Source organism: Hypanus sabinus, chromosome 18, assembly GCF_030144855.1.
Source record: "Hypanus sabinus isolate sHypSab1 chromosome 18, sHypSab1.hap1, whole genome shotgun sequence".
Lineage (NCBI taxonomy): Eukaryota > Metazoa > Chordata > Chondrichthyes > Myliobatiformes > Dasyatidae > Hypanus > Hypanus sabinus.
Genome location: NC_082723.1, coordinates 11,018,655 through 11,046,644, shown reverse-complemented (window position 1 = coordinate 11,046,644; position 27,990 = coordinate 11,018,655). Strand labels below are relative to the sequence as shown.

Below are 27,990 nucleotides of genomic sequence, written 5' to 3'. Positions count from 1 at the left end.
TTGTGATTTTCCAGTCCTCCAGAGCTATTCTAGAAATGGTGATTCCTGAAATATCATTACTTATGCCTCCATGTTCTCTTCAGCTACTTCTTTCATAACCCTGGGGTGTAGTCCATCTGGTCCAGGTGACTTATCCACCCTTCAGACCTTTCAGCTTCCCAAACACATTCCCCTTAATAATGGTGACGACACTCACATCTGAGCCTGACACTTGAATTTCCAGCATACTGTAGAAAAGACTGATGTAGAGGGATGATCTTGTTGTGAAATACTTTTGTTTACAGAATAGCTAGAGGTAATATCTCCCTTGGCCAAGGTGAAACAAGTTGTGGAGAGTGATGGAGTTAGGAACAGATCAAATCAGAAGCAATTTTCAAAACAAGAGGCTAGCCATTCAGAAAAAGATGAATAAGTTTCTTCACCCAGAATTTTCTACCCAAGAGGGCAACAGAAGTTCAGCTGCAGACTACATTCTTAACGGAGATCATAAACATTTTTAGATGATTTTTTTTAAAAAAGGGGGATTCAGGTTTAATACAGGAAAGAGAACAACCTTGACATTACTGAATAGTAAAACACATACAAGGGGCTTAATGACTTCCTCACCCCCACTCATTTCTTGTCTCATTTAAATGAAAGAAGATTCCACACTTATTTCAAACAACCCATTATCCTTTCAATATGTATCACTCAGTCAACACCATATAATCATTTGATTATTAGAACACTGCTCTTTGTGCAAGCTCTCTGCTGGATTTCCTACATTATCTGACTGCACTTAAAATACTGATAAACAATCACAAATCTCAGTCAATCACTCCATTGATGTAACCCCATCATACAAGACATATCCTCATCTCATTGCTACCATCAGGTAGAGGAGTTTGAAAGCACATTCTCAATGATCCATAGCTTCCTCACTTCTGCCATCAAATTTCTGAACGGAACTTTTGTGTTTCAAAACTATATTTTGTGACAGTTCATTTTGAAACCATGATTCCTGAAAAATATTTTCACCATGTGTGTGTCTACTGTGAATTATTAGGGTGGGATTGCTTAACTATTCCACACCACCACCAAAATTTTGGGCCTGTTTAGTTCTTTTTAAAAAAAGAAATACTTGAAGAGTCTCAGCCCAAAACGTTGACTGTACTCTTTTCCATAGATGCTGCCTGGCTTGCTGAGTTCCTCCAACATGTTGTGCATGTCGCTTGGATTTTCAGCATCTGCAGATTTTCTTGTTTGTGGCCTGCCTCCCTCCTTTTTCAGTCACTCACCAGTTCTTCAACTCTGAGGCCAGAGTCAGAATTTGCATGTTATTCAAACTGAGACAACGTATGAGATTAATCCAGTCCTCACTCCATGAGCAAATTCACCCATTTCACACATGATAATGGTGGTCAGAACAAGGTATCTAGCTGGCAATTCCTCCCCCAACCCAATTTTAGCTCAGAAATACTTATGGGCAATTTCAAGTCCAAGAAAAAATAGATGATATACTGGTCTACAAAACCTTGCAATCCACCACCCATGACAGCAGACAGTAATGTATTAAGTGAAGAGAATGAGACAAAACAGCATATTCACATAGAAATAAATTTTATTAGTAGATTTTTAAATTTGAACATAAATACACAGGGTTGAAACTCAGTTTTGCTCTGCAACATAACAGGAACAACAAATACAGAACCTGCCTTGCATTGGTTCTGCTTAACTTGCATTCATAATTTAAACAAAAACCAGTAACAGGCTGCCTTTGGCAAATCAGTTACGTGGGTCTACTGTTACTTTCCAAAATGTTTTTCATTCAGATGTGAAGTAAAAGGATCGGGCTGAAAAGCAGCATTACAGTACATTTGTATCTGTTCTCTAGAGAGACTGTCCCGAAAGAAGGGGTTTCACAGCAAAGTTCCAAAACAGGGTCAGTTTATGTATTCAGGATCTGCAGAGGCACTTTAATGCCACTAAGGCTTTGAAAACAGACCAACGGTCACAGTTTGTGGATCTTGGGGTACAGATCGGGTACTCTCAATAAACCTCAGTTGATCAATATGCAGTGTTTTTTTATTAACACTTAGTATTTAGAAAGTTAAACTGTACTCACATGATCAACTGATCTACAACGTGAAAATAAGCCTTCAGTGGAAGACACCCAATGGTCCCAGCAAAATATTATTACATTAACTCTGACATGTTTGAAAAGGAGGTCAACCAAGTGTAACAGCAAACCACTTCATTCCTTACTTCATACTCTCCTTCCCCCCCCCCCAAAAAAAACATTCCTGACTCGAATTAAATTAGTAAGATTGCCTCACAGATGCCTCATCCTTATCCCACAACCTGAGTGTAAGACATCACTGGAAACAAGCAAGGTTTTCACAAAAATCAATGGGACAAACATCCTGCTCATCCCACAGAATAGCAGCTTAATGTCCCTATAAACTTTTATGGAAATATCTAGAACAGAAACAATTTGAACAAAGCAGAGCCCAAGCCATGCTCCAAATCCACTGACTAAATTTAGTGATTACACAGTTACAATTAAAGCTACATGTATGTTTTTCACGCATCTCCAAAATAAATAGATAAATTAGGAGTGGGGAAAGTTCCTCAAAACTCAGCCATCAGCACATACAGCCAACAGTGAATACATGAATAAGACAGTTTGTACTGTAATTCTAAAACAACCCACAAAGGGTTGGTTAAAATTCTTAGTTTGGAAAAAAAGGAAACTGCCTTCTTAAAAAAACAATTCAGCAATAGACTTTCAACTAGCTACAATATGGAATATTGCTGCTTAAACATTTTTTTAAAACAACATGAGACATAGAGAATGTTGCTTTAGCTGAACTACACCTTAAGACCCACTGTTGTAACATGTTCAAATACACAAGGATCAGACTCGCTCAATTGGGCCCAAAGGTGATTCTGCTGAAACCTACATTTTATACATAATATCTGGTCCCAAAATCCTGAACTTAATTTGATACTTGTAAACCAGAGTCACAGGCTCTGTGTTATTCCCCTAGGAGGCTTGCATTATCATCATTATACTTCCCTCAATATCCCCCCCCCCACCTTCAAAATATTTTTTTTTTAATAATCAAAGCAGTCATCAGTTGGTTGGTCCTATACACATACAACACAAGATTTTCAAACTCTTTTGAAGATTCAAAAAAAATCTTCAGGTTTGTTCATAATGGACAAGCGCATGTCCACAGAACCATACAAGGCCTTTCTATTACACACCAATAGAGACACTATTATTCCCTTTACATATTTTGCACAAAAACGTTTGACAGTTCAGAGCTTCTTTATAAATATTCAGAATTTTAAAATCTTCATTTTAAATCGTTGCAATGACTTAAAATGGAGTGGCTCATCTTTGACTAGAATTCAATGTTTTGCAATTCACAATCTCTTGACAATTTAACACAACTGCAAAAATTTGCTACACTGGGAAGAGTTGTGCATTGTAGTTTATTTTTCTTTTCATTCTTTAACCTAATCATCCAAAAACAGGAAAATACAAAGGAAGTCCAAACATTTAAACTTGGGTTAAGAATTAACAACACAACAAAGGGGATCTGGAAGATCTTTAAACCACACAAAATGAGTAGCTTATTTACAGCATCACAATCTGCCCTCATTTAATTAATAAATATCTGCTTTGCCTCAAGATGTACAAAAATAAATAATTTACCCTTTTGCTAAATGCAAGCTGACTGTTTAAGGTTTCTTTAAGATACAGCTGATCACTTGTAAAGCTGAAGAAATTTTAAAAATCAGCTTTCTCTGAGTTCAGATTTCAGCATGGTACAACAGATTTGTGCAAAGGCCTAATATTTAGTTGCTGCACTGAAAACTTAAGCCTTCACTATCACTGATTATGAGCCTTGTGAAAACTTGTAAACAATAAATAATATAAATATCCAGTTTACACCAGCACTACATATTAAAAACCAGACAATAACAAAATTAAACTGATAATGAAACTGATGGATTCCACAAGTTTGATAAAAGAACGATCATTTCTTGCTTAAAAAAAATTATGCACAAACCAAAATCTTTCATCAAACATTCAGATGTGAATCTTACGCCAAATCAGAAATAAACCCTTAAGACATATTACATTCAGTAACCGTCAGAATTCCATCTCTACTGATTCAAACACTCATTAAGACTTCTGATTTGGTTTCTCAAGCCTTTCGTCACAGGTTATTAATAATGATGAATAGTGATATTAATTGAAGAATACTTTAAAGTATTCCTATGATGTTCCTTTGCTTGTTACCTAGGCTACTTACTCTAGATAGCATAACACTGCTAGTTGAATAGCAGATAAATATCACATGGGTGTGCAAGCATTCACACTCTATAACAGCCAATATTTGATGCAATGATCAAGATGGTCCAAGTGACTTCCAAACACGTCACAGTAAAACCAATGAGCTACAGTGGCACCAATACTGTACAAAGCGTCTCCATCAGGGTTTCAGGCAGCATTTTAGAGCTGATAAAAAAATGCTAATCAGAAAATAAATCTGCTGATAAATATTGGGGAGTGGTCCCTTTAATCCTCTTCCCCAATGCATTGTTATTTCACTAGTGTTTAATGACATTCACAGAATGAGCCAGTCAAATCCCAGGATGATCACCCAAGATCAATTAACTTCAAGCTAGTTTTCCCAAGCCTCTTCATCGCGATGTGACTCCAAGTGTCATTTTCAAGTTTTCATATACCACATAACTAATGCTCACAGCAGGAATAACTTTCATGAAATTTGGTGCTAATCCTCTGTACAGTCCAATCGCCCCCTCTGTGCTTAGAATGTGTTTGAATAGTCCAAGCATTGTCTGTTGAGGTGCTCCTTCGGTGGTCGCTTTAAAGAAAGAAAATAGTTGTGATTTATCCATTTGTAATCAAAGGAAAACCATAAACTCTAGAGATAAGAGTACAACTACGAGGCCAAAGAAGATGCTCGTGCCATGAAAAGTATCCTACTATTGTATCAACATCATTACTAGAAATTAAGCTCTAGCATTTAATTTTGACTAAAACGAGCTTCTGCCAATTTCTCGTCTTATTATTCATTGCATTGGGAGGCATTAAATGACAGAACAAGGCAGCCCAAGTCTCTAACCTAGATGTAAACCAAAACTGGTGAGAACTGAAATTGATAAAAGCTGGAACCGTAGCTTTAGAATGCCACAATCAGAGTCTCGCAGCCTGGGAACACGTGCACAAAGGCCAAAAAAGTATGGCTTACTTTCTACACCAATGTACAATAAACAATACCTTAATCTATAGTCATTCACAGGTACAGGCACATATACCACTACAGGAGAGCTGCTGCAAACTTCAAGACTCCAGCAGTTTGGCAAAATCGTTTGTTAGTTTATCATGATTTATGACACAGTAACAATTCTTTTACACACACACCAAAAACCTCAAGGGTTCAGATTTAGCAATTGCTACTAAATGTACAAGTATATAGATTATATGAAGGTAATTTTGCATTTTCATAGCTTCGTGATCTGTTCAAACAATTGCCACCTTAGCCAAATACCTTGTGCTTGCATTCGCGTCCTGACAAGTGCCAAGGGATAACTGGCTAACTGTCCGCATGTGCTTGAAACGGTGCCACAAGCCAAGAGAACAAAGACACCAGGATCCACACTATCAGTGGCACAGCGCTGCAACCATGAATTTTTTAAAGTCTACAGAGAAACAAAAAATGCTTGTGATAAACTTACATCTAATTAGTAACACTTCACACAGTGCAAGGCAAGAATTTGCTTGTAACAAACAAATAAAAAAATGTGGCAATGAAATTAGGCTGTGCATTCGGGTATGGTTGCAATTTTATAAACAAATTCTGTAAGTTTGAAATCTCACCTCATATATAGCTAAGTCTATACCAGCATAAGGAATGATGCCCAGCATGTTAGGAACATAGCCTTTGTAGAATGCAGTAATTCCCTCCTTCTTAAAAATGTGTTTTGCACAGTTAAGAATTCCTGAATACTGTCCAGTTTTCCTCAGTGCCAGCCTAGTCTTTAATACCTGATTGAAGCAATAATCAAAATGAGACAGCAATAAATGTATTTTTTTAAATAATGGAAATGTAAACTAACAAGCAGATTATAACTTTAAAATTAAGTCTTTTTACCTCCATTGGATAGATGGTGCTCTGAGCAATTACTCCGGCTAGTGATCCTGCAATCAATCTCTCCTGTATTCCCAAAGTTTGTTGGTTACTGCCAATTATTCTCTTTATCTGCAAGATAACATCCACAATGAACAATATGAATATCATCAAGTAATGGTTATTCACAATTGCTTACCTTTTTAACATTAAAAAAAACTCTATAGGACCGATGCAACTTTCAGCAAGATTATAACTACTAATAATTTATAGTAGGAGTCAAAATAGTAAATTTATTGATAAGTTCACTTATAATTAATTATATTTTATAAATTTAAATTTTCCTTATATTTCAGCTTTCTCACCTGTTCATACGCCATGAACTTGAGCGCAGACTCTGGAGCAATTTTGATTGCATTAATTCCATTTCCTCTCCACAGAGACCGGAATCCTCCTTCTTTAATCATCTGGCTAAATCCTCCCGCAATGCACATGTTGTTAGATTTAGAAGCATGAACCTGTTGACAAAAGATTTCAATACAGTTTTGCTCTAGGTTATGTTCTCCATTTGTTGCGAATGCACCGATGACTGAAATGTCATTCTTATTGCCACTTAAAAGATACCTATATCCACACTGAATCTTGTGGCAACCAAAATTCTTCAAAAGGAGTATATTTTTATTAAACACAGCTTTGTAAACTAAATTTGGTCCAAACTAAAGATGTCTGAAATTTATACACTGGAATCACTGAACTCCATGCATTTCTGATGGATGCTGAAATTGATCCAAATACTTGGGTATTAGGGAGAGTCAACTAATACCCTGTTGGATGTACAATATGGTGCAGTATGATCAGTCCCCAAAAAAATCTCAAAAATTTTAACCTATTAGACAAAATCAAGAAAATTAAGGCATGATTTTAATGTCACAGAGTAGATCAGATATTCTTACAAAACATTCAAAGTTATTTTACAAAATCACTAATTAAAAGAATAAATGTTTTGTCTAAACTGAAAAAAATAATTAAAAGAACAGAAATCAGGGTATTATCCTGCTTTTCACACCCAGGTTAATAACACAGACTGCAAAAACATTCTTGCTAATGCCCTGGCATCAGCAGCACAACTTTACAGGAACAATCATACTTCGCAAATCAAATTTTGAGAAACCAGAAAAATAACTGAGCTGAATACCAATAAATGAAAAAGTTCACAAAAACTACAGATGCCAAGAATCTTAAATGAAAACTGAAAATGTTAGAGGAACTCAGCAGGTCTTTCCCTTCCTATCATCCAGGAACCCAATCATTTCTTCAAGGTGAAGCACAGGTACAATGGTACTTCTTCCACTGTACTGCATTTGATGGTTACAAATGCTTTGCCTACATTGGAGAAGCCAAAGACAGATTGGACAATTGCTTTGGGGAACACTTAAAGCTCAGTCCACTTAAGCTTTCAGCTGCCTGCCACTTCAATTCACTCTCATCCAATCATCTTACTCCCACTCTGGTCTCTCTATTTGTAGCCTCTTACACTGCTATGACATGCTTAGATAGAAGGCAAGGTGTTGTTCCTTGTTCTTGATACAGAGTTTTCACCCAAAAAGTTGACAATTCCTTTACCTACACAAATGCTTCTTGACCTGCCAAATTCCTCCAGAGATTTTTTTCCATCATCCGCAGACTCAAGTTTTAACACATCTTCCATCTAGGCACATTTGCAGTCGTCTGGACTTGATAACAAATTCTCGAACTTCAGATAACTTGTTTTTTCTTCCTGTCTGTATGAGAACCAATTCTCCCTACCTTCCATTTTACTTCCTTCTATAGCCAGACTGGTTCTAGTACACTAGAACCAATCAGCAACAAATTACATAGCCATAACATCCTATCATTCCATCTGTCACATGTGCTCACTCAGAGAAATTCCTTTGGTTTCAGCCACACTTCACTGCTACTCAGACAAATTTATTTTCCTCATTCTCAAATTTGAAGAAGGGTCCTTGCTTGTTTCTCTTTCTAAGAATATGATTAACTGCTTAGCTTTCCCATTATTTTGCATTTTTTGTTGTTATCTACTACATGCAAGTTTAGCTTGTCAGGCAAGTCCCACCACCCAGCCATTTCAACTCATCCTATACAGACAACTCCCTCTGTTTTACAATCCTCCATCTCTTCAGACCACAGGAGCAGAATTAGGCCATTCAGCCCAACAAGTCTGCTCCGTCATTCCATCATAGCTGATCACGGATTCCATACACCTAAATTATCACCATATCCTTTGATGTCCTGACCAATCAGGAAACTAGTAACTGTCACCTTAAATATACCCACAGACTTTGCCTCTACCGCAGCCTGTGGCAGAGCATTCCGCATATTCACTACTCTAAGGCCAAAAAAAAAATTCCTCCTTACCTCTGTTCTAAAAGGTTGCCCCTCAATTTTGAGGTTGTGCCCTCTGGTTCTGGATACCCCCAACATCGGAAACATCCTCTCCACATGCACCTTACCTAGCCCTTTCAACATTCAGTAGGTTTCAGTGAGATCCCCACATCCACATTCTTCTAAATTCCAGTGAGTACAGGCCCAAAGATGCCAAATGAATGTTTATTTTAACCTGTCCTATGTTAACCTCTTCATTCCTGGAATCATCCTTGTGAACCTCCTTTGGACTCTTTCCAATAACAACACATCCTTTCTGAGACATGGGGCCCAAAACAGTTGACAATATGCCAAGTGCAGCCTGACTAGCGTCTTATAAAGCCTCAGCATTAGCTCCATGCTTTTATATATTTAATCCACCCTGAAATGAATGCCAACATTGCATTTGCCTTCTTCACCACAGACTCAACCTGTAAATTAACCTTAACGGAGTCTTGCACGAGGACTCCCAATCCCCTCTTCACTTCTGATGTTTGAACCTTCACCCCATTTAGATAATAGTCCGCACTATTGTTCCTTTTACCAAAATGCATCATACATTTCCTAACACTATATTCCATCTGCCACTTTTTGCCCATTCTTCAAATTTGTCTAAGTCCTGCTGCAATCGAATTGCTTCCTCAGCACTACCTACCCCTCCACCCATCTTCATATCATCCGCAAACTTTGCCATAAAGCCAACAATTACATTATCCAAATCACTGACAATGTGAAAAATAGCAGTCCCAATACTGGCCCCCGAGGAACACCATTAATCACTGGCAGCCAACAAGAAAAGACCCCTTTTATTCTCACTAGCCACCTTCTGCCTGTCAGCCATTCTGCTTTCCATGCCAGTATCTTTCCTACCTTCACTCCTGTCATCCCTTTGTTCTTTACATAATTGAAGAATGCCTTGGGGTTTTCCTTTACCCTACTCGCCAAGGCCTTCTCATGCCCCCTTCTTGCTCTTCTCAGCCCCTTCTTAAGCTCCTTTCTTGCTACTCTATATTCCTCAATAGACCCATCTGATCCTTGCTTTCTAAACCTGTATGCTGCCTTCTTCCACCTGACTAGATTTTCCACTTCACTTGTCACCCATGGTTCCCTCACCCTACCATTTTTTATCTTCCTCACCGGGACAAATTTATCCCTAACATCTTGCAAGAGATCCTTAAACATCGACCATATGTACATAGTACATTTCCCTGAAAAAACATCATCGCAATTCACACCCGCAAGTTCTAGCTTTTTAGCCTCATAATTTGCCCTTCCTCAATTAAAAATGTTCCTGTCCTCCCTGATTCTATCCTTTTCCATGATAATGCTAAAAGCCAGGGAGCGGTGATCACTGTCCCCCAGATGCCCCAGAAAGGAAGAAAGAAAACAGAAAAAATTTTGCTCTTGGTGACCAGCCAAGCGTACTTGCTGGAAGTGTGGGGGCAGAACAGACGAGCTAAGATGCATTGAATGATCAAAGAGTGAACCAACACTTGTGGGCTCACCTGCATTAGCACCTTGAGTCGGTCAAGTGGGGCGGTGCACGTCCTAGACACAGCACCTGCACCCCCTCCTGCTACTAGCTGTCGCCACCACATGCCAGTTTGCTTCTCCTCCTCTGTGAACTCATCCGGAATTGTTAAACTCTCGCCTACATCAAATATCTGAAACAGGAAATATTAACCAATGAAGATTCAAATAACATTCAGCATAGTAGCTTTTCCAAAGAGGTGGACCTGCACTCAAACTTAAAATTTACTGATTAAGATACAAATTAAATTCAGAGATGGAAACAGAATTTAAAAGTCAAAGGCTTTTTTTTTTAAAATTGAATTTTATCAACACATGTCCAAAGGTTAGTTAAACTCAGGTCTTTGCGCAATTCAAAAGTTGAGCAATGGAAACCACTGCTTCATACTAATCAATCTGATTCAATCAGGTCTGTCAGCATTCAATTCCCTGCAATAAAACACTTAAACTTGACTACAACAGAATGTTACAGTTCAAAAGTCACTTTTGTAATAAAGTAGGAAAGATTCTGAACTACTAATTTTCACGTGTTATACAACTAACCAACTTCTGCAAGAACTCAATCCTTTCTAATTAATCTTGGAATATTAAAACGTAATTTTAACATGCCAATAATAAGATAGAAACCATCCTTGCAACTAAAACTGGAAGCAACTTTGGTGTGAATATTGAATCAGTATCAGAGCTATGATTTATGATAAAGCTAACCACTGACCAAAAACTGCAGATGAAGGTCTTGACAAATTTTACAAGCTAACAATCAATGAGAATTAAATATCTGTGCACCTCTGAAACATTGTACCAATTATTGTAGTAACTCCAATATTAGAAATTTGTAAAAATTACTCAAATTTTTGTTCGGTTCAAGAAATGGAGAGCAGAGAACATCAAAATAACAGTGGCTTGTAACATGTTCTTTAGAATGTGAAGAATTGCAGCCACATAAAGCTTTGAAGAAGAACTTGACAATGCCACTTTCTAACACTTTTACATTAGACCTTAGACAACGCCATCAGAAACAAGATAATTTGATATTTAGAATATTGTGTGCAGTTCTGGTCACCGAATTATTGGAAAGATATCAATAAATTAGAGAGAGTGCAGAGACGATTTACTAGGATGTTACCTGGGTTTCAGCACTTAAGTTACAGAGGAAGGTTGAACAAGTTAGGTCTCTATTCATTGGAGCGTAGAAGGTTGAGGGGGGATTTGATCGAGGTATTTAAAATTTTGAGAGGGATAGATAGAGTTGACGTGAATAGGTTGTTTCCATTGAGAGTAGGGGAGATTCAAACGAGAGGACATGATTTGAGAGTTAGAGGGCAGAAGTTTAAGGGAAACACGAGGGGGTATTTCTTTACTCAGAGAGTGATAGCTGTGTGGAATGAGCTTCCTGTAGAAGTAGTAGAGGCCAGTTCAGTTGTGACATTTAAGGTAAAATTGGATAGGTATATGGACAGGAAAGGAGTGGAGGGTTATGGGCTGAGCGCGGGTAGGTGGGACTAGGTGAGATTAGGAGTTCGGCACGGACTAGGAGGGCCGAGATGGCCTGTTTCCGTGCTGTGATGGTTATATGGTTATATAAATTGCAGCTATCTATCTGACTTTCTGGTTACGGCTAAACACCAAATCACAATTAAGTATTGTAAACATCCAACTCATAACTATTGAGGAGCTGAAAATTATGACTAACGAAGGCAGGGCAGTGGATGTTAAAGCTAATAAGGCTAATAAAAGAGTCTAATAAAGCTCTCAACAACCTCCCTTGTGGCAGGTTGAGTCAGACAATTAAGGCACATAGGATCAATGGAGGCTTGGTAGATTGGTTTCAAAACTGTCAAAGCTATGGAACAGAGAGTAGTCATGTAGGGTGTTATTCTGACTGGAGATCTGTGACACACTGGTGTTCTACAGGGATTAATGATGGGAGACCTGTCTAGTTTGCCTTTACAGATGTTATATTATGATTTGTTCAAATATGTAGACAGGCTTCCTGGCAATTTCACAGATGACATGTGTACCATATAGCCTACATTATAATAAGGGACTACTTTATGTTATAGTAACATGTTGTTGCTTGCACTATTCAGTGCATAAGGATCTGTATGTGTGTGTGTGTTTAAGTTTGGACTCTACCAGTAAAGAACCATGAAACTTCGTTCCCATCTCCAGCGTTGTTATTAATAATATAGTTGTGTTAACAGGCCATATACACAACGTGAAAATTTGTGGAGCTGTAGATAGTGAGGAAAGGTTGTTAAAGGATACAGCACGATACAGATCAATTGGAACTCTAGGTAGAGATATGGCAGAAGGAGCTTAATCTTGACAAGTACAAGGTGTCATACTTTGGGAGACCAGGTGCAAGAAGAAAGTCAACTGCGTATGGCAGGAGCATTAGAAGGATTGGTGTACAAAGATATCTTTAGGTGCAAGCCCAGAGCTCCCTTAAAATGCTTTTTAAGATGGTAAAGATGGGGGCTTTGAGCACATCCTTGAATATTTTCCTCCACCCACTGTGCAATCTCTTCCCATCATAGAGCTCAGGTTCAGAGTAGCTGTTTTGGTAATCTGGTGTTGCAAACAATGATTTGCACATGAGCCACCAGAGTTTAACTATAGCCTTAGTATCAAGAATATTAGCCTGGGAGAGGACATTGTACTAAACTATTTGCTGAACTTACTGTGGAGTGCTTCCAGTACAGAATTATTTCAGGAATGTTGTCCGCAGGATGCAGAAGATGATAATCTCGCCATTCATTCCAGTCAATTGTCATTGTCCCATTTTTATCCATGCTATTTAAAAACAAGAGAAAATATATGTTGTGGTTTTTGAATATTCAACTCTTTTTGTTTAACTGCAAGTTTTGACTGATATAATTAAATTGTTAAACACTAGACTTTCTCATACTATGAAGTGCTGAAGGATGTTAGGAACAAAATTGGAAAGTTAAGGCAATGTAGGCTGAGGTCTGTGCAGGGACATTATTTCAACCTATTTTGCAAGGGAAGGGTGAAGCTGCATATCATGGATACAAAATGCTGCTTAACTATTTCAATGAAGTAAAAGCAGAGAAACAGACAGACATAACTGGTACTTACTAAGCAATAGGGCCCCAAAGGTGCCCTCTCCAAATTCTGAAGACAGAAAGCAAAAGATGTAGAAAAATAGTACAGATAAAGTATTTTGTACATGTAACAGAGAACACAGAACAATATGCTGCAGTTCTTATACAAAAAAAATCAGCTTTCAAAGATTTTTGTCATCTTCCTGAATACCACATAATCTATGGTGATACCTACTTTGCAGAAACACCATTTCACTTTGCTAAAAAGAAGCAAGGATGTCATTCACACACAAGTTCATAAGGACTGTCCAAAACAAATGTCAGAAATAGGAACATAGATTTCCTGTTAAATCAGACAATTTTTATTAAGCCAGGTCACGCAAATGTATGTATGCAAAATTGATGTTTTAGACAATGAAGTAGCATTAGTATGTCACCATGTTATGTAACTGGATCATCATGGAGTTCCATGTGTAAGAAACTGGAGGTAGTGAGTAGAAATCAAAACAAAAATATCACATGTTGTGTTGCCCCACCACGGTAGCAACTGCTTAAATTGAGTTATTTATATTTGACCCCGAAAATATTTTAAAATATATTTAATTTTCCCTCAAAGGACTAAATAATGGCCATCAGACAAATGTATATTAAAATCATGAAAAGGATGCTTCAGTACAGGATTCCTTTCTTGTACCTCTCAGCTTTTTGACGTTATCTGGTTTATAACCAAACAGGGAATACAAGGAAATAAACACAGCAGAGAAATTTTGTGCAATTAAAGACAGGAGAGCACCGTATATTGATAATAATGGTACAGATAAGTTACAATTATTACAATTCAAAGGCAAATGCTTTAACAAGTAACTCACCTTTTCAGGATCTTCTCCGCCTGCTGTTCTGAAATATGGACTCCAAGGTCACGTAATGACTGCATGATTTCTTGTGCATCAATTTTACCTGAGAAATAAAGAAAAAAATCTGAATATACTGTACGATACACTGAACATTATGAACACTCGCAAAGGATATCACTACAATACACCCAGGCCATATTACAAGCTCAAATGTAAAGTTAATACTGTATTGCACAAAATTTAAGACAGTATGTTTATTTCACTTAGATTATATATTTTAAAATTACTAAACTGCACACAGTTGTAGGAGGAAAAAATTAGTTCTTACCATCGTTTTTCTTATCTAGACTTTTGAAAACGAGCCTGAGTTTCTTCTCGTGATCTTTTAAATAATGAACAAATTCTTCAAAATCAAGTTGGCCATCTAAGTCTTTGTCACCAGCTTTAACAATTTTCTGTTAAAGACAAAAATAAATCTTTTATTTTTCAGGAAGACAATTGGAAAGTATGGTGATTGGAAACTAGTTGAATCAAAACCCAACATATTACTACCTATTATGGATGAGCAACTTAATCTTGAAAGAGAATCTGAGCCTACACACTAAACATTTTAGATAGCATTCTGACTAATGATCCTTAATGGTTTGGTACAGGTGGCTTAATATTAATAACATTTTCATTATAATCACATTTTTCAGCATTTTTAAAATAGGTTCTTTCTTGTTTCTGACATACTGTCTTATTTGAAGAGCTTAGTGAGAAACACAAAATACTTGTGAAATACTAATCCTCAATTACAAACTTTGAGTTGTAGTGTACATAGATGTGCCTAGAGGACATCAATAAATCGAAATGTTATCAATATCTGACATTTGCATTGTTGAATCACAGTCCATAATTTAACAAACAGATGTTGATGGTATTTTATTTTGAAGAAATAAAATTTTGAAGAAAAGTGACAAACTGACTAGTTTCAAATTTTCCAAGATCAACATTCTGGAATTTAACTGCTCCAAGCTCAGAAAATCCTGAATTCAGCTGAATTTCTTCATGTTGTGCAATGCTTACTTTAACCATTTTGGTTTTAAGACATTCAAACATTCAGGGCAATTATGCCACTGATATTCTTGATACTATATTTTGCCTGGTGGAATACTGATCAATAAAATTTGCATTAATGGTTCTTTCACAGTTCCATGGCCAACTTAGATTCAAGCTAAGTAGCCCCTCTACAGACAAAATTCCAGTAAGTAAAGCAAACTATTTAATTCCCCATCCCTTCCAATGTACATTTTAATATGCTGCATATTGATGCACATTTAAAAAAAAATGAGTGAGGATACCTATACCAAATATCAAGCTCCAACAAGAATCATGTGCAGGGATCAAGTTTCTTACTGAACTGAATGGCATGTTAGCTGATAGAAGACAGCTGTCTCAGCAGATGTCAAATCAGGCAACTATCTACATGCACTTAGAAGCAAGCTAACATGAGATGTACAACATTTTGAAAAATGTTTCACTTGAGACAAAAAAAGGGATAGCAGCTCAGGAAATTGGGATTACTTGGCCTCAAATTTTACATATGTGCAGTAGGGTCAATAGGAAATAGTTTTCCCTCTTGCAGCATCAAAGATCTGTGTAATGCATTAGCATACTGCCAAACAGAACTTTGCAATCTATATCACTAACATGGAGAATATATATGGTTCAATTTGAAAGTATTTTATTTCAAGGCTTCAAAGCAGCTGCACATCAAGAGTTTACAAGGCGGCTAGAATGGTGCAGAAAGTACCTGCATACCTTTAATAAAATTTTTAAGATGTCAAGCATTTAATGAATTTCAATAATCCTGTATTTCATTACAACTTCCTTGTTCTTATACTCTTTACCCATGTACAAAGTCCATAATTGTTACTTTTAAAGAAAACATATTCTTAACTTTTAAAGCATTACATGCACATCTTCAGATCTTAATTCTTAGACCCTTTTCAAAATTACATAGTTTAGTTTACATTGTGCTTCTTGTTCTTGTAGTCAAGACAATACTTCACATTTCATAGCATTGTTTTTTGCTGACCACCAACAACTATGTCCTTAAAAGTCCATTAAAAATCCGACTAACAGATCACCAAGCCTCCACATCTTATATCATTCAGGATGTGACAGCTTGCAATAATGATAAGACTATAAGCAAGAGACTCTTAACCTCCCAAGGCTTGCACAGCTGGAAAACTGCTCAGTAATACTGAAGTGTGCAAACAAGCTCAAGTATTTTCTACACGATTATCAGAGAAGTGAAGGCTCCTAAAGCTTAAGAAAGATCCTCCAAAAACATTGACCACTCTAGAATAGACAATTAGGATTTACCTCTCTCCACCGACGATAGGTCATTAACTCATTTGAAGGGATGAAAAGACTGAGCTTAAACAATGATTTTAGTTCAACAGGCAGCTGTCCTGATTCGAAGTATTCAAACTCTCTTTCCACAGTGTCTAGAACTGGTATACTTAAACATAGGCACAGCATACTGGCCAAAATATACAAACCTAAGACATACAAAATTCATGAAAATCAAATTTAAATTATTGCAATTATCTAACAACCTCTGAGACAGCAGTGGAGTACTGCAAGGCTGACACTTAGAACTGGAAGCCATCCACGTCACTTTTATAGCAGAGCAAACTGACCCTGACCTTTCATGTCTACTAAGTATCATGACTACCTCACTTCTCACTAATCAAACTTTTAAGTTAACTTCAGATTAGTAATTAAAGATCCTCTGCCAAGTTTCAGAAACAAAGTAAAAAAAAAATTGAAAAATTAAATACTTTCACATAATACTGGACTAAACAGAATCCATTTAGAGAGTATTGATTACACATCAACCAAAAATTTTCTGGCAATTCTCCAACATTATGCAATGGACGTAATGATGTCGAAGCACACGTAAACAGGTGAAGTCCACCAGTACATTTACTCCATGTTCCAATTTCAAGGAGTTCAAGACATTACATTTCAACAAAACTAACCATGAACTTTATAAATCCAAGCATGTGTCCACAATTACCAAATGTTTACATAAATGCCATCAAACAACAGATTTGGGCACATAATTGGTACACTAATCTGTGCACAGAATAATATAATGCACTAAATTAAGTCCATGACACTAGCAGCAATGATACTTTTCCTGAAACCAAATTCATCAATGCTTCCCCAAGGACAGACATGTTTCAATGGGTTTATTTCACTTATTCCCATAAGGTGCACATCTCACAAGAGGTTCTAAGCATTAATGAAATTGTACTCATTACACTATTCACAAGTATCCTTAAATATCCATACTTGACACAAACTCAACAACAAACATCCTGAATCTCTGCAGAAAAATCAAAATTGAACAAACTAAGCATAGGATTTTGATACTAAGAATAACATTTCCAAACCTAGCAGCAAACTCAAAGAACATTTCTAAGCTTTTAATCTCAAAGGATTCAAATTAAAGCATCATTCAGCTCACTCTGGGTTAGTTGTCATGAGTTCTTCATACAGGATAAACTAACAAAACAAAATTCAAACAACACACACAAAATGCTGGTGGAACGCAGCAGGCCAGGCAGGATCTATGAGGAGAAGTGCTGTCGACGTTTCAGGCCTAAACCCTTCATCAGAACTAACTGAAAGGAAAGATAGTAAGAGATTTGAAAGTAGGAGGGGGAGGGGGAAATGCGAAATGATAGGAGAAGACCAGAGGGGGTGGAGTGAAGCCGAGAGTCAGAAAGGTGATTGGCAAAAGGAATATTGAGCTAGAGAAAGGAAAGGTTCATGGGACGGGAGGCCTAGGGAGAAAGAAAGGGGGAGGGGAGCACCAGAGGGAGATGGAGAACGGAGAGGGATGGGCAGAGAGAGAAAGAAAAAAAGGGAGGGGGAGAAAAAAAACTAAAGATATCAGGGATGGGGTAAGAAGGGGAGGAAGGGCATTAACGGAAGTTAGAGAAGTCAATGTTCATGCCATCAGGTCGGAGGCTACCCAGCTGGTATATGTGTTGTTCCTCCAACCTGAATGTGGCTTCATCTTGACAGTAGAGGAGGCCATAGATAGACATATCAGAATGGGAATGGGACATGGAATTAAAATGTGTGGCCACTGGGAGATCCTGCTTTCTCTGGCGGACAGAGCATAGGTGTTCAGCGAAACGGTCTCCCAGTCTGCGTCAGGTCTCACCAATATATAAAAGGCCACACTGGGAACACCGAACGCAGTATACCACACCAGCCTGGTGGTGCTGAAGTGTTGCCTCACCTGGAAGGACTGCCTGGAGCCCTGAATGGTGGTGAGGGAGTTGTAGCACTTGTTCCACTTGCAAGGTTAAGTGCCAGGAGGGAGATCGGTGGGAAGGGATGGTTGGGGGGGGGGGGGGGGGGGAATGAATGGACAAGGGAGTTGTATAGGGAGCAATCCCTGTGGAAAGCAAAAAGGGGGGGGAGGGAAAGATGTGATTGGTAGTGGGATCCCGTTGGAGGTGGCAGAAGTTACGGAGAATTATACAATGAAAAAAATTTCAATCTATTTTCAAATAAAATAGCCTCAAAATTCCAAGGAGTTTGACTATTGCTCAATAGGAATTACATCAGACTTCTAAGACACCCGAGAACAATTATTGCTAGGTGATTCCTGGTGACAATGTAAGTGGATGTAATTCAAAGCAAGCAATGGACATGAGATGGGTCTCATATGTTTGAATTTCCCCTGGCAGACTATGCAACTGCTAAGGAAACATCAAGTTGTACCACTCAAGGAGATATCCTACCATCACTATGAACTCCAGTTGAATGCAATGCTGAAGAGCAGAGATGAGAACAACACATCAGGATTAGTAGTTGTAGAATGAGGAGGCTCTCTTTCATCCTAAAGTCTAATGAAATCATGGCAGTGAAGCAGATTGCATTTCCATGGACAAAACATTATCAAGGAGAGATGAGAATTTTGGGAAAAGAAAGCCATTAGCACAAACTCAATCCCTATTCAACAGTAGCTACATCCTCCTGGACCGATCTCAATTATATTTTTTCCTGCTCATAGTCAATCTTTTGACTTTACAGTATTACAATTGCTAGTACAGTACTTTCCTCAATAATAAAAAGGAAAACTATTTAACCCTCATTTATTCTTACCATCGTAAAGACTAACCTGTGACCACTTGCAGTTCAACATTTCACCATGAGAAACTATTTACATCAATTGAGTCAATTCTCAGCTATTTTGAAAATTTCAAATGTTATTACATGGTCTAAATATTTATTGGTAGCATATAGTTAACTGTAGGATATGTTATTTATCAGATCTATGCTTTCTGATATAAATTCTATCTATACTCCATCCCGTTACTAATGCATAGAACTTGGAATTCAATAAATTTACCCTTTATACTTATTTCCTGAACTGATTTTGGTCAATGTTCAGTATGACTCCTACATCACTTATACTATGGAACAAAATTTAGATTTCACTCATAACCCAAGCACCACAAACTTCCTGACAGTCAGGTGCTAATTTATATTTCATTGCAAGAATTAAGTTTTCAACATACCAAAGTGACAGCAGCTGCTGTTTTACTCACGAGTGGTCATGTTGGCCATTGTTGTGAAGTGGTTCCCAAGATGAGCCAGCCAGAATTCTGTGGAGTAACTGAATACCCATCGTTACTTTCAAATACAGAGATCTTCCCCATGTGCATAAAGTTTAACTGCAACAATGAGGAACACAAAATAATCAAGGATTAAGCATGTCATTCCTTACCTACTCCTCTCACCTTGGTCACAAAATATCCTCATACTGAACTTGACAATTTTTTTTGGAAGTGTTTTTTTCACAATAATGCCAAAAACAAAGTTTTGATGTTCTAGTTGATGTGACCTGGCTTTCATCTCATGATGATGCAGATTTGGTTTTCTTAAATTAATTCTCAGGACTTGAGCAACACTAGCAATTTATTGTTCATTCCTCTTGGATAGGCCATTTTGTCAATGAAACCTGTATGGCAAGATGCTCCTGGAGTTGCAAACTTACAGAAAATATAAATGCATAGCAATTTATCCAAAAGACACTGTACAATTTAAAAATAGAACCAGGAAATGACTGCATTTACAACTGTAACCCCAAGTGGAGAGAGATTTTGGTGGTGGTGTTGCCAAGAACACTTCACAAGTTGCTTAGATTGTGTGCACCATGGTGATGGTATGTTGTCAACAAACCAAGCAACCCCATGGTTGTTTTCTAGTAGTTTGCCTATTTATTTATTTATGTAGAGATACTGCATGAACAGGCCCTTCCAGTCCAATGAGCCACGCCACCCGGCAACCTACCTATTTAATCTTAGCCTAATCACAGGGCAATTTACAATGATCAATTAGCCTACTAACTGGTACAGTAGGAGGAAACCACGTGGTCACAGGAATAACGTACAAACTCCTTACAGGCAGTGCTGGAATTGAACTCTAAATTCCAACGCCCCGAGCTGTAATAGTGTTACACTGGCAACTATGCTACCATGAGCTTTTGGAGGTGAACACATCCGACACATGGAAAGTTTTCTTTCATTATACAAAAGACAAATATCAGGAGCATGAAGTAACACTGGGGACCAAGGAAGAGAGTCACATGCTCTGACCAATGTGAGTAGATGAGAGGAATCTCCATAACATCAAAGCAGAATTTAATCAGCATGCCAGCAAGGACTACTGCTAAAACTGAAGCCAAAGGACATCAAAAGGGAAAATATTCCAATGGTTGCAGTCATAACTCACACAGATGGATAGATAGATGAACAAATGTGGTTGTTGGAGGTTAGTTATCCTAACTCCAAAGTAGCAATGAACCAATTATTCAGAGTAATGTCTAGACCTGCCCATCTACATCCAATTCATTAATGGCATTCCGTTAAAGTTCGGAAGTATAGATTTCTACCCCCTGAATGCCTATTGGTTAATTACATTTGCAATTCCTCAACAATGGGAGTAGCTCATGCACAAAAGACAGAACATTAATGCTACAAAAAAAAAGTTACACAATGAACAACACCATAAAGACAATCTAATCACTCCTCTTGACAGTGCAGAGCACCCCACCCTCAACATCCTTTTAGGCCCATTAAACAGAATATTACTGTGTGAACCACAAAAGCAGCATATCCTGTGGCAAGCGGATGACTTTGAAACACCCAAAAAGCTCTTTAAGTATACTGACGAGACACACAACATCATACTTTTCACTTGCCTAGCTAAGTGCAGTTCCAATGACATTCAAGCAGCTGGATACTATTCAAGATCTTGTAACCAATCTATTTCCCAACCATTCATTTGCTCCACCAGTGGTTGGAGTGTACACCATTAACAACAAGTATCAACACGTATGTATTACAGTTATTCCCGAGGCTGCCAGAGCAATAGTTCCCAAACCTGCAAAATGTATCAAGGACAGGGGCTTCAAGCACATGTATCACTACTTGCCTAATTCCCTTCAAGTACACTACCCTGACTTTGGAGACATGTCATGAAGGCTCTTCCTTCATTGTCACCAAGTTAAATCCTGCAACTCAAGAGCACCAAGGGAGTACTTCACCAGCACTACAGCAGTTCATGACGGCGACTCAGCAACATTGTTCAAGAATGACAAATTCAACTCTTGCCAATGATGCTCAGATCCTGAAAACAAAATGAATGAAAAAAGCATAACAAAAGCTTGTATCAGGTATAACTATAGCCATTAACTTATTCATCCATGAGTGCAGCCATAAGTTGACATTCTTTGCCCATTTTGATAACTCACAAGGTAAATGCTAGCCATATTCTGGCAAAAGTGCAGTCAAAAGGCACATTCAGAGCACACAGCAGATTTATCAGTTTGTTGAGCTACTTACTTCAGGAGGGCATTTTAAAGACAACTACGTAAAGGTAGAGTCAAGTACATGTCAGACTGGTTAACAATGGCAGATCTTTATCCCCAGAAACATTGGTAAACCAGTTGTTGTTTTAAGATAACCCAGTACTTTCATGGCTACCAATAAAGCAGCTACTTTATACCCCAAATTATATAAATAATTAAATTTGGTATCTACAATGATTTTCTGGATGACTAGTCCAGCACTGCAAGTTCTACTACAATCCAATCTTTGCACCATTGTACCCTTGATTGACACTGGCAGCATTTTAAGCTACTGAATAGCTTAAAACTCCAATAATCCAATTGTTCAGCATCCAGAGTGCTGGGGGAAAGCACAGATGGAGCTGATGTCAGGAACACTGTGGGACAGGAACACAAGTAGGTTTGCAGCCAAAGCCAGGATTTGGTGTCTCACCTTATTTTGGCAACCTGAAATTCACTGTTTTATTTCCTGCTCTTTTAAAATTTATCAGATTCACTGGGAAAATATTTAACTGTGTAACATACTAATAATAAAAAAATGTTGGAATATCATTAATTTTGGGATATCTAATAATCAGAGGGTGGAGGGTTATTGAAATTTTTCTGCACCCGAACTCTTTGGTAGCATTCTCAGTAAAATTCTACTTTGATACCAGTGACACTCAAGGACAAGATATTTCCAGTAAGGCCAGATGTTACTGGCTTATCCACGAACAGTTTGTTTTATAAATAACTTGAAAAACTACAGTTGCTGATATTAGCAGAGGAACATTAAACAGTTCCATCAAGTTTTCCTTCAGATGTTAACCTGCTTACTTCATCCAAAATACTAATGAAATCTAATAGATGCCTCAGTTAACATTAAAAGCTTTATGCTTTTTAAAGATATTCATGCCACTGAATTCTCCCCTCAGCTTTTCTTATATCAATACCTTCATGTTTGAATATCATGATGTCCTTTAAATACCATTGGGATCAATCACAACAAGGATGGCTAAGAAGAAAACATTCTTACAATGGATGAAACGAACAAAAGGACAACTTGCAGCTGGAGAATCAAAAGTTACCAAAAGCAATGAATTAAGCGGATTATACAAGTAGCCAGATTAAAATATCAAAAACAGATGATCCAAATCGATATTCCAAAAGGACTGTCTATTTGAATATAATTCCCATTTTGAAAACTTCAGCTATCTAAATACCAACATGAAAAGGAATAGACAGAAAAATGAAAGGTTACCCCATTTCACTTTTACACTATTTATCCCCATACAATTAGTAAGTACTTGTTAAACATACTCATATTAACAGTCACTTGTTAAATAGAATTCAAAACTGGCTGCTTTTTTAAATGCTAGAGAATATATTGAATAGTAAATGTTGGTACCAGCAATACTTGGACAGCTTCATAGACAAACTACAAGTGGCCCCCTTTTTTCGAACATTTGCTTTACGACAGCTTGCTGTTACGAAAGACCTATATAAGTACCTGTTTTCGCTAACCAAAGAGGGTTTTCGCTTTTACGAAAAAAGACGCTCGCTTTATACGTGCTTATCCCAAGAAAGACTACCATGACCATGAAGCCTTGTGCGTGCTGTTGTGTGCGCATGCGTATACGTGCACATGCATGTATGTGCCGATTTTTTTTCTCCAAATCAATTTTGGCTCGCTGGCTTCCTGATTGTGGCAAGAGAAACTACACCGCACATACAATATTTCTACTTTATATAGGCTGTATATTTATTATATCATTCCTGCTTTTACTATATAAAAGTGTTATTTTAGGTTTTATGTGTTATTTGGTAGGTTATTTTTTGGGGTCTGGGAAACGCTCAAAAAATTTTCCCATATTGCTTCTTCGCTTTACGACATTTCGGCTATTTCCGCTTACAAACTGTTTCATAGGAACTCTCTACCTTCAGATAGTGGGGGAAACCTGTATTTCAAAACTCTAAGCGTCTGTATACCAGGCTCCCAATCAACAATTAACATGTCAATGCTGAACATACTGTATACTTAAGAGTGAAAGAGCATGTGCAAGGATGGAAGCAAAATTGAGTAATTTAGCTGAGGAAAGTAGTAGTTAATGAGTAGAACAATCAAGCCCATCACAGAAAGTAGTTAAGTACGATTGCATACTTCCACTTTGAAACATTTTTCGTTCCACAACCTGCCCATTCTCTCTATTACCACCAAGCCCACACAAGAGAAGTAAGTAGATATGATGTAACTGCAACCACACAGTTAACTAACTAAGATTTGGAATTAATAGTTGAAGATATTTAGAGGATATAGGCAAAATGAAAAAGGGAGGCAGGCTAATATGATATTCAACAATGGGACAAAAAGCAGTGGTGGGCAGGGAGAAGGATCTTAGCTCAAAAATTACAGAATCAAACTGCATGGAGCCAAGAACAAAAGTATTGGTGAGAAGTGCAAAATGACCCACCAATAGTAATGCAAAAAGTAGTATAAAGCATGTAACAAGAGCAACACATTCATGGGGACTTTAACCTGCATATAAACTGAGCAAACTACATTAGCAGTATGGTGAGTATGGTGTAGAGAGGTACTCAGTTCTTGGGGAGTAAGAGATAGTTTTCTTGATAGATACGTTGAGGAACAATAAAGGAACAAGCTCCAGTATTACATGACAAGAAAGGATTAGTTAGTAGTGTGTTAATTAAAAGGCTCATTACAAAACAGCGATCACAATATAATGACTACAGGTAACAAAGTTTAGCTCAGTATGAAATAAATCTGAATAAAGAAAACTATAAGGCACAAGAGGAAACATTAAAAAGAATAATGATAAATAAGATCTTTTGTACAAGAATTGAAATGTCTATAGCTCAACTCTTTAGAACTATAATCATTCAATTTTACAGTACTCTGCAGAGTTAGGCACATGCAAAAAATTTGCAGTCAGACTACTCTCTGCAGCACATCTATACAAGTTTGTCAAAGTTTTGCATGAAATGCCACATTTGTTAAACAACAAAACCCAAAGGAATGAGTCACTGTGAAACAAAATTACCTATGACAGTTATGCTTGTCTTTAACATTGCTTTTGGAAAAAGTTAAATAATAGCTTACAAGGATCAAAGTAAAATTATTATTAAATTTATGCATATAATGTAATAGCATATATTACCTTGAAATTTATCTTCTTGTAGGCATTTACAGGAAAAAACACAATAGAATTTTATGAAAAGCTATAAATAAACAATGACAAAAGCCAATATGTAAAAGAAAATGAATTGCGCAAATAAAAAATATACTGAAGAAACAAGCTGTAAAGAGTCCTTGAAAATGAATCTGTGGTCATAGAATTAGTTCAGAGTCATGCCGAATGAAGCTATCCATGATGGTTCAGGAGCTTGATGGTTCAAAGCAAATTTATCATCAAAGTACGTACATGTCACCTAATACAATTGAGATTCATTTTCTAACGGGCAAACACAGTTAAGTACAAAGAAACTCGACAAAATCAATGAAAGACCGTTCATAACAAGATGGACAAACAACCAATGCGCAAAAGGAAACAAACAGTGCAAATACAAACAAAAGAAAAAAATAATAATATTTATTGCATTGTTATTTTATTAAGAACATGAGAAGAAGAGTCCTTGAAAGCAAATCCATAGTTGGTTGGGGTGAATGAAGTTGAGTGACTTTATCAATCACCAACACCGGTGCCCCACAGTGGTGTGTCCTCTCTCCACTGCTGTTCTCCCTCTACACCAATGACTGCACCTCCTCCAACCCCTATGTGAAGCTTTTGAAGTTTGCAGATGACACCACCGTCATCGGATTCATCCAGAACAGTGATGAATCTGCATATCGACAGCAGGTGGACCAACTGGTGCTCTGGTGCAGTCGGAACAATCTGGAGCTGAACACGCTCAAGACAAAGGAGATGATAGTGGATTTCAGGAGACATCCCCCCCGCTATGTCCCCCCTCACAGTCCTTGGCAGCCCTGTGTCCACCGTGGAGAACTTCAGGTTCCTGGGAACCACCATCTCTCAGGATCTGAAGTGGGAGCAGAACATCAGCTCCATCCTGAAGAAGGCCCAGCAGCGGATGTACTTCCTGCGGCTCTTGAGGAAATATGGTCTGCTTCAGGAATTGCTGCTGCAGTTCTATACTGCAGTCATTGAGTCTGCCCTGTGCACCTCCATCACTGTGTGGTTTGGAGCTGCCACCAAGCAGGATAGAACCAGACTACAACGCACAGTGAGGACTGCCGAGTGCATCATTGGAGCCTCCCTGCCCTCTACTGTGGACCTGTACTCTTCCAGGTTGAAGAAGAGGGCGGGGAACATCATAAAGGACTCCTTCCATCCTGCGCACGGACTGTTTGAACTGCTTCCATCTGGTAGCCGCTTCAGATCCCTCCAGACTAAGACTAATAGGCACTGGAGAAGTTTCTTCCCTACTGCGGTCACTTTGCTGAACAGTTATCTGCCGGTTAACTGACTGCTAACTATTACGTGGATTGCACTACTTGTATGTATAATCTATATTTTCATTCATATTTATCATTATTATTGTTATGAGCAGAGAGACAACATCTGCCGGAAGTAAATTCCTTGTATGTGTACAGGTACTTGGCGATTAAAGTCTGATTCTGATTCTGATTATTCTTTCCGGTTGAAAAGCCTGATGGCTGACAAGTAATAACTGTTCCTGAACCTGGTGGTGTTGGTTTGGAGGCTCCTGTACCTGATGGAAGCAGCAAGAAGAGAGCTGGGTGGTGGGGGTCTTTGATGATGGATGCTGCTTACCCGGGACAGCGCTCTATGTAGATGTGGTCAATGGTGGGGAGGCCTTTACCCATCACAGACTGGGCTTTATTCATTACTTTTTGTAAGTTTTTCTGTCAAGGGTATTGGTGTTTCCATACCAGACTGGTGTCAACAGATTCTCCATACACATCTACACAAGTTCAAAGTTTTAGATGATATGCCCAAATCTTCATAAACTTCTGAGAAAGTTGAGGTGTTGCCATGCTTTGTTTGTAATGGCACTTACATGCTCGACCTAGGACAATTTTCTGAAATGATAATACTGGGGAATATAAAGTTTCTGATCCTTTAATCCCCTGATGGGCCCCTCATGGATCTCTGGTTTCCTCCTGTAGTCAATAAAAATCAGCTCCTTGGTCTTGCTGACATTGAATGGGAGGTTGTTGTTGTGGCACCACTCAGCCAGATTTTCAATTTCCTCCAACATGCTGATTCGTCACCATCTTTGATTCAGCCAAAGACAGTAGCGTCGTCAACAAACTTCAATATGGCACTGAAGCTGTGCTTAGCCTCAGTCATAAGTATAAAGTGAATAGAGCAAGGGGCTAAGCACACAGCTTTGTGGTGCAACTGTGTTAATAGTAATTGTGGAGGAGATGTTCCCAATCTGAACTGACTAGGGTCTGCAAGTGAAGATACCAAGGATCCAACTGCACAAGAAGGTACTAAAGCCTAAGTCTTGGAGTTTATTAATTAGTTTTGAGGGGTTGATAGTATTGAATGCCAGTCTGTTGCCAATGAAGAGCATCTTGATGTATGCATCTTCATAGTCCAGATGTTCCAGTGTTGAGTGAAGAGCCAATGAAATTATACCTACTGTTGACCTATCATGGCAGAGGGCAAATTGGAGTGGATCCAAGTCACTTCTCAAGGCAGGAATTGGTCTGTTTCATCACCAACCTCTCAAAGCACTTCATCACAGTGGATACAAGTGCTACTGGACGATAGTCTTTGAGACAAGATTACCATGTTCCTCTTAAGCACGTAAAATTGATGAAAGCTCTGATGATCGGCCAAGTGACTACTCAGAAATCCCCATTGCTCAGCATCTGGATTATAAGGACCAAGGTAAAGAGATGTTGTGATGAGTGAGAGAGTTCAAGAGAAAAGTTAAATCAGAATATTTCTGACCTGCAATTCACCGTCCACATGGCTTTCAAAACATAATTAGATAGGCACAAATTAGAAAATAATTTACAAGGAAAAGAACCTAACCGGATTACTTTAGAA

The 27,990-nt window shown here is 38.0% G+C and overlaps 1 protein-coding gene across 3 annotated transcripts in view; it reads right to left on the bottom strand.

The window, feature by feature from the left end:
• Positions 1–1,588: 1,588 nt before the first annotated feature.
• Positions 1,589–27,990, bottom strand: part of LOC132407318 (calcium-binding mitochondrial carrier protein SCaMC-2-B) — a 47,321-nt gene continuing 20,919 nt past the window's right edge. The window contains exons 1-10 of one of the 3 annotated variants that reach the window (XM_059993652.1): positions 18,837–19,595; positions 14,351–14,477; positions 14,038–14,125; positions 12,785–12,896; positions 10,076–10,234; positions 6,515–6,667; positions 6,174–6,281; positions 5,900–6,067; positions 5,571–5,721; positions 1,589–4,883 (exon numbers count right to left, since the gene is read on the bottom strand). In XM_059993652.1, coding sequence (XP_059849635.1) covers positions 4,699–4,883; positions 5,571–5,721; positions 5,900–6,067; positions 6,174–6,281; positions 6,515–6,667; positions 10,076–10,234; positions 12,785–12,896; positions 14,038–14,125; positions 14,351–14,477; positions 18,837–18,839 — 1,254 coding nt within the window. In that variant the 5' untranslated portion in view covers positions 18,840–19,595 and the 3' untranslated portion in view covers positions 1,589–4,698. Of the gene's footprint in view, positions 4,884–5,570; positions 5,722–5,899; positions 6,068–6,173; positions 6,282–6,514; positions 6,668–10,075; positions 10,235–12,784; positions 12,897–14,037; positions 14,126–14,350; positions 14,478–16,392; positions 18,425–18,836; positions 19,596–27,990 lie in introns of those variants that run through there. The other 2 variants (XM_059993653.1, XM_059993651.1) reach the window with 2 other exon arrangements.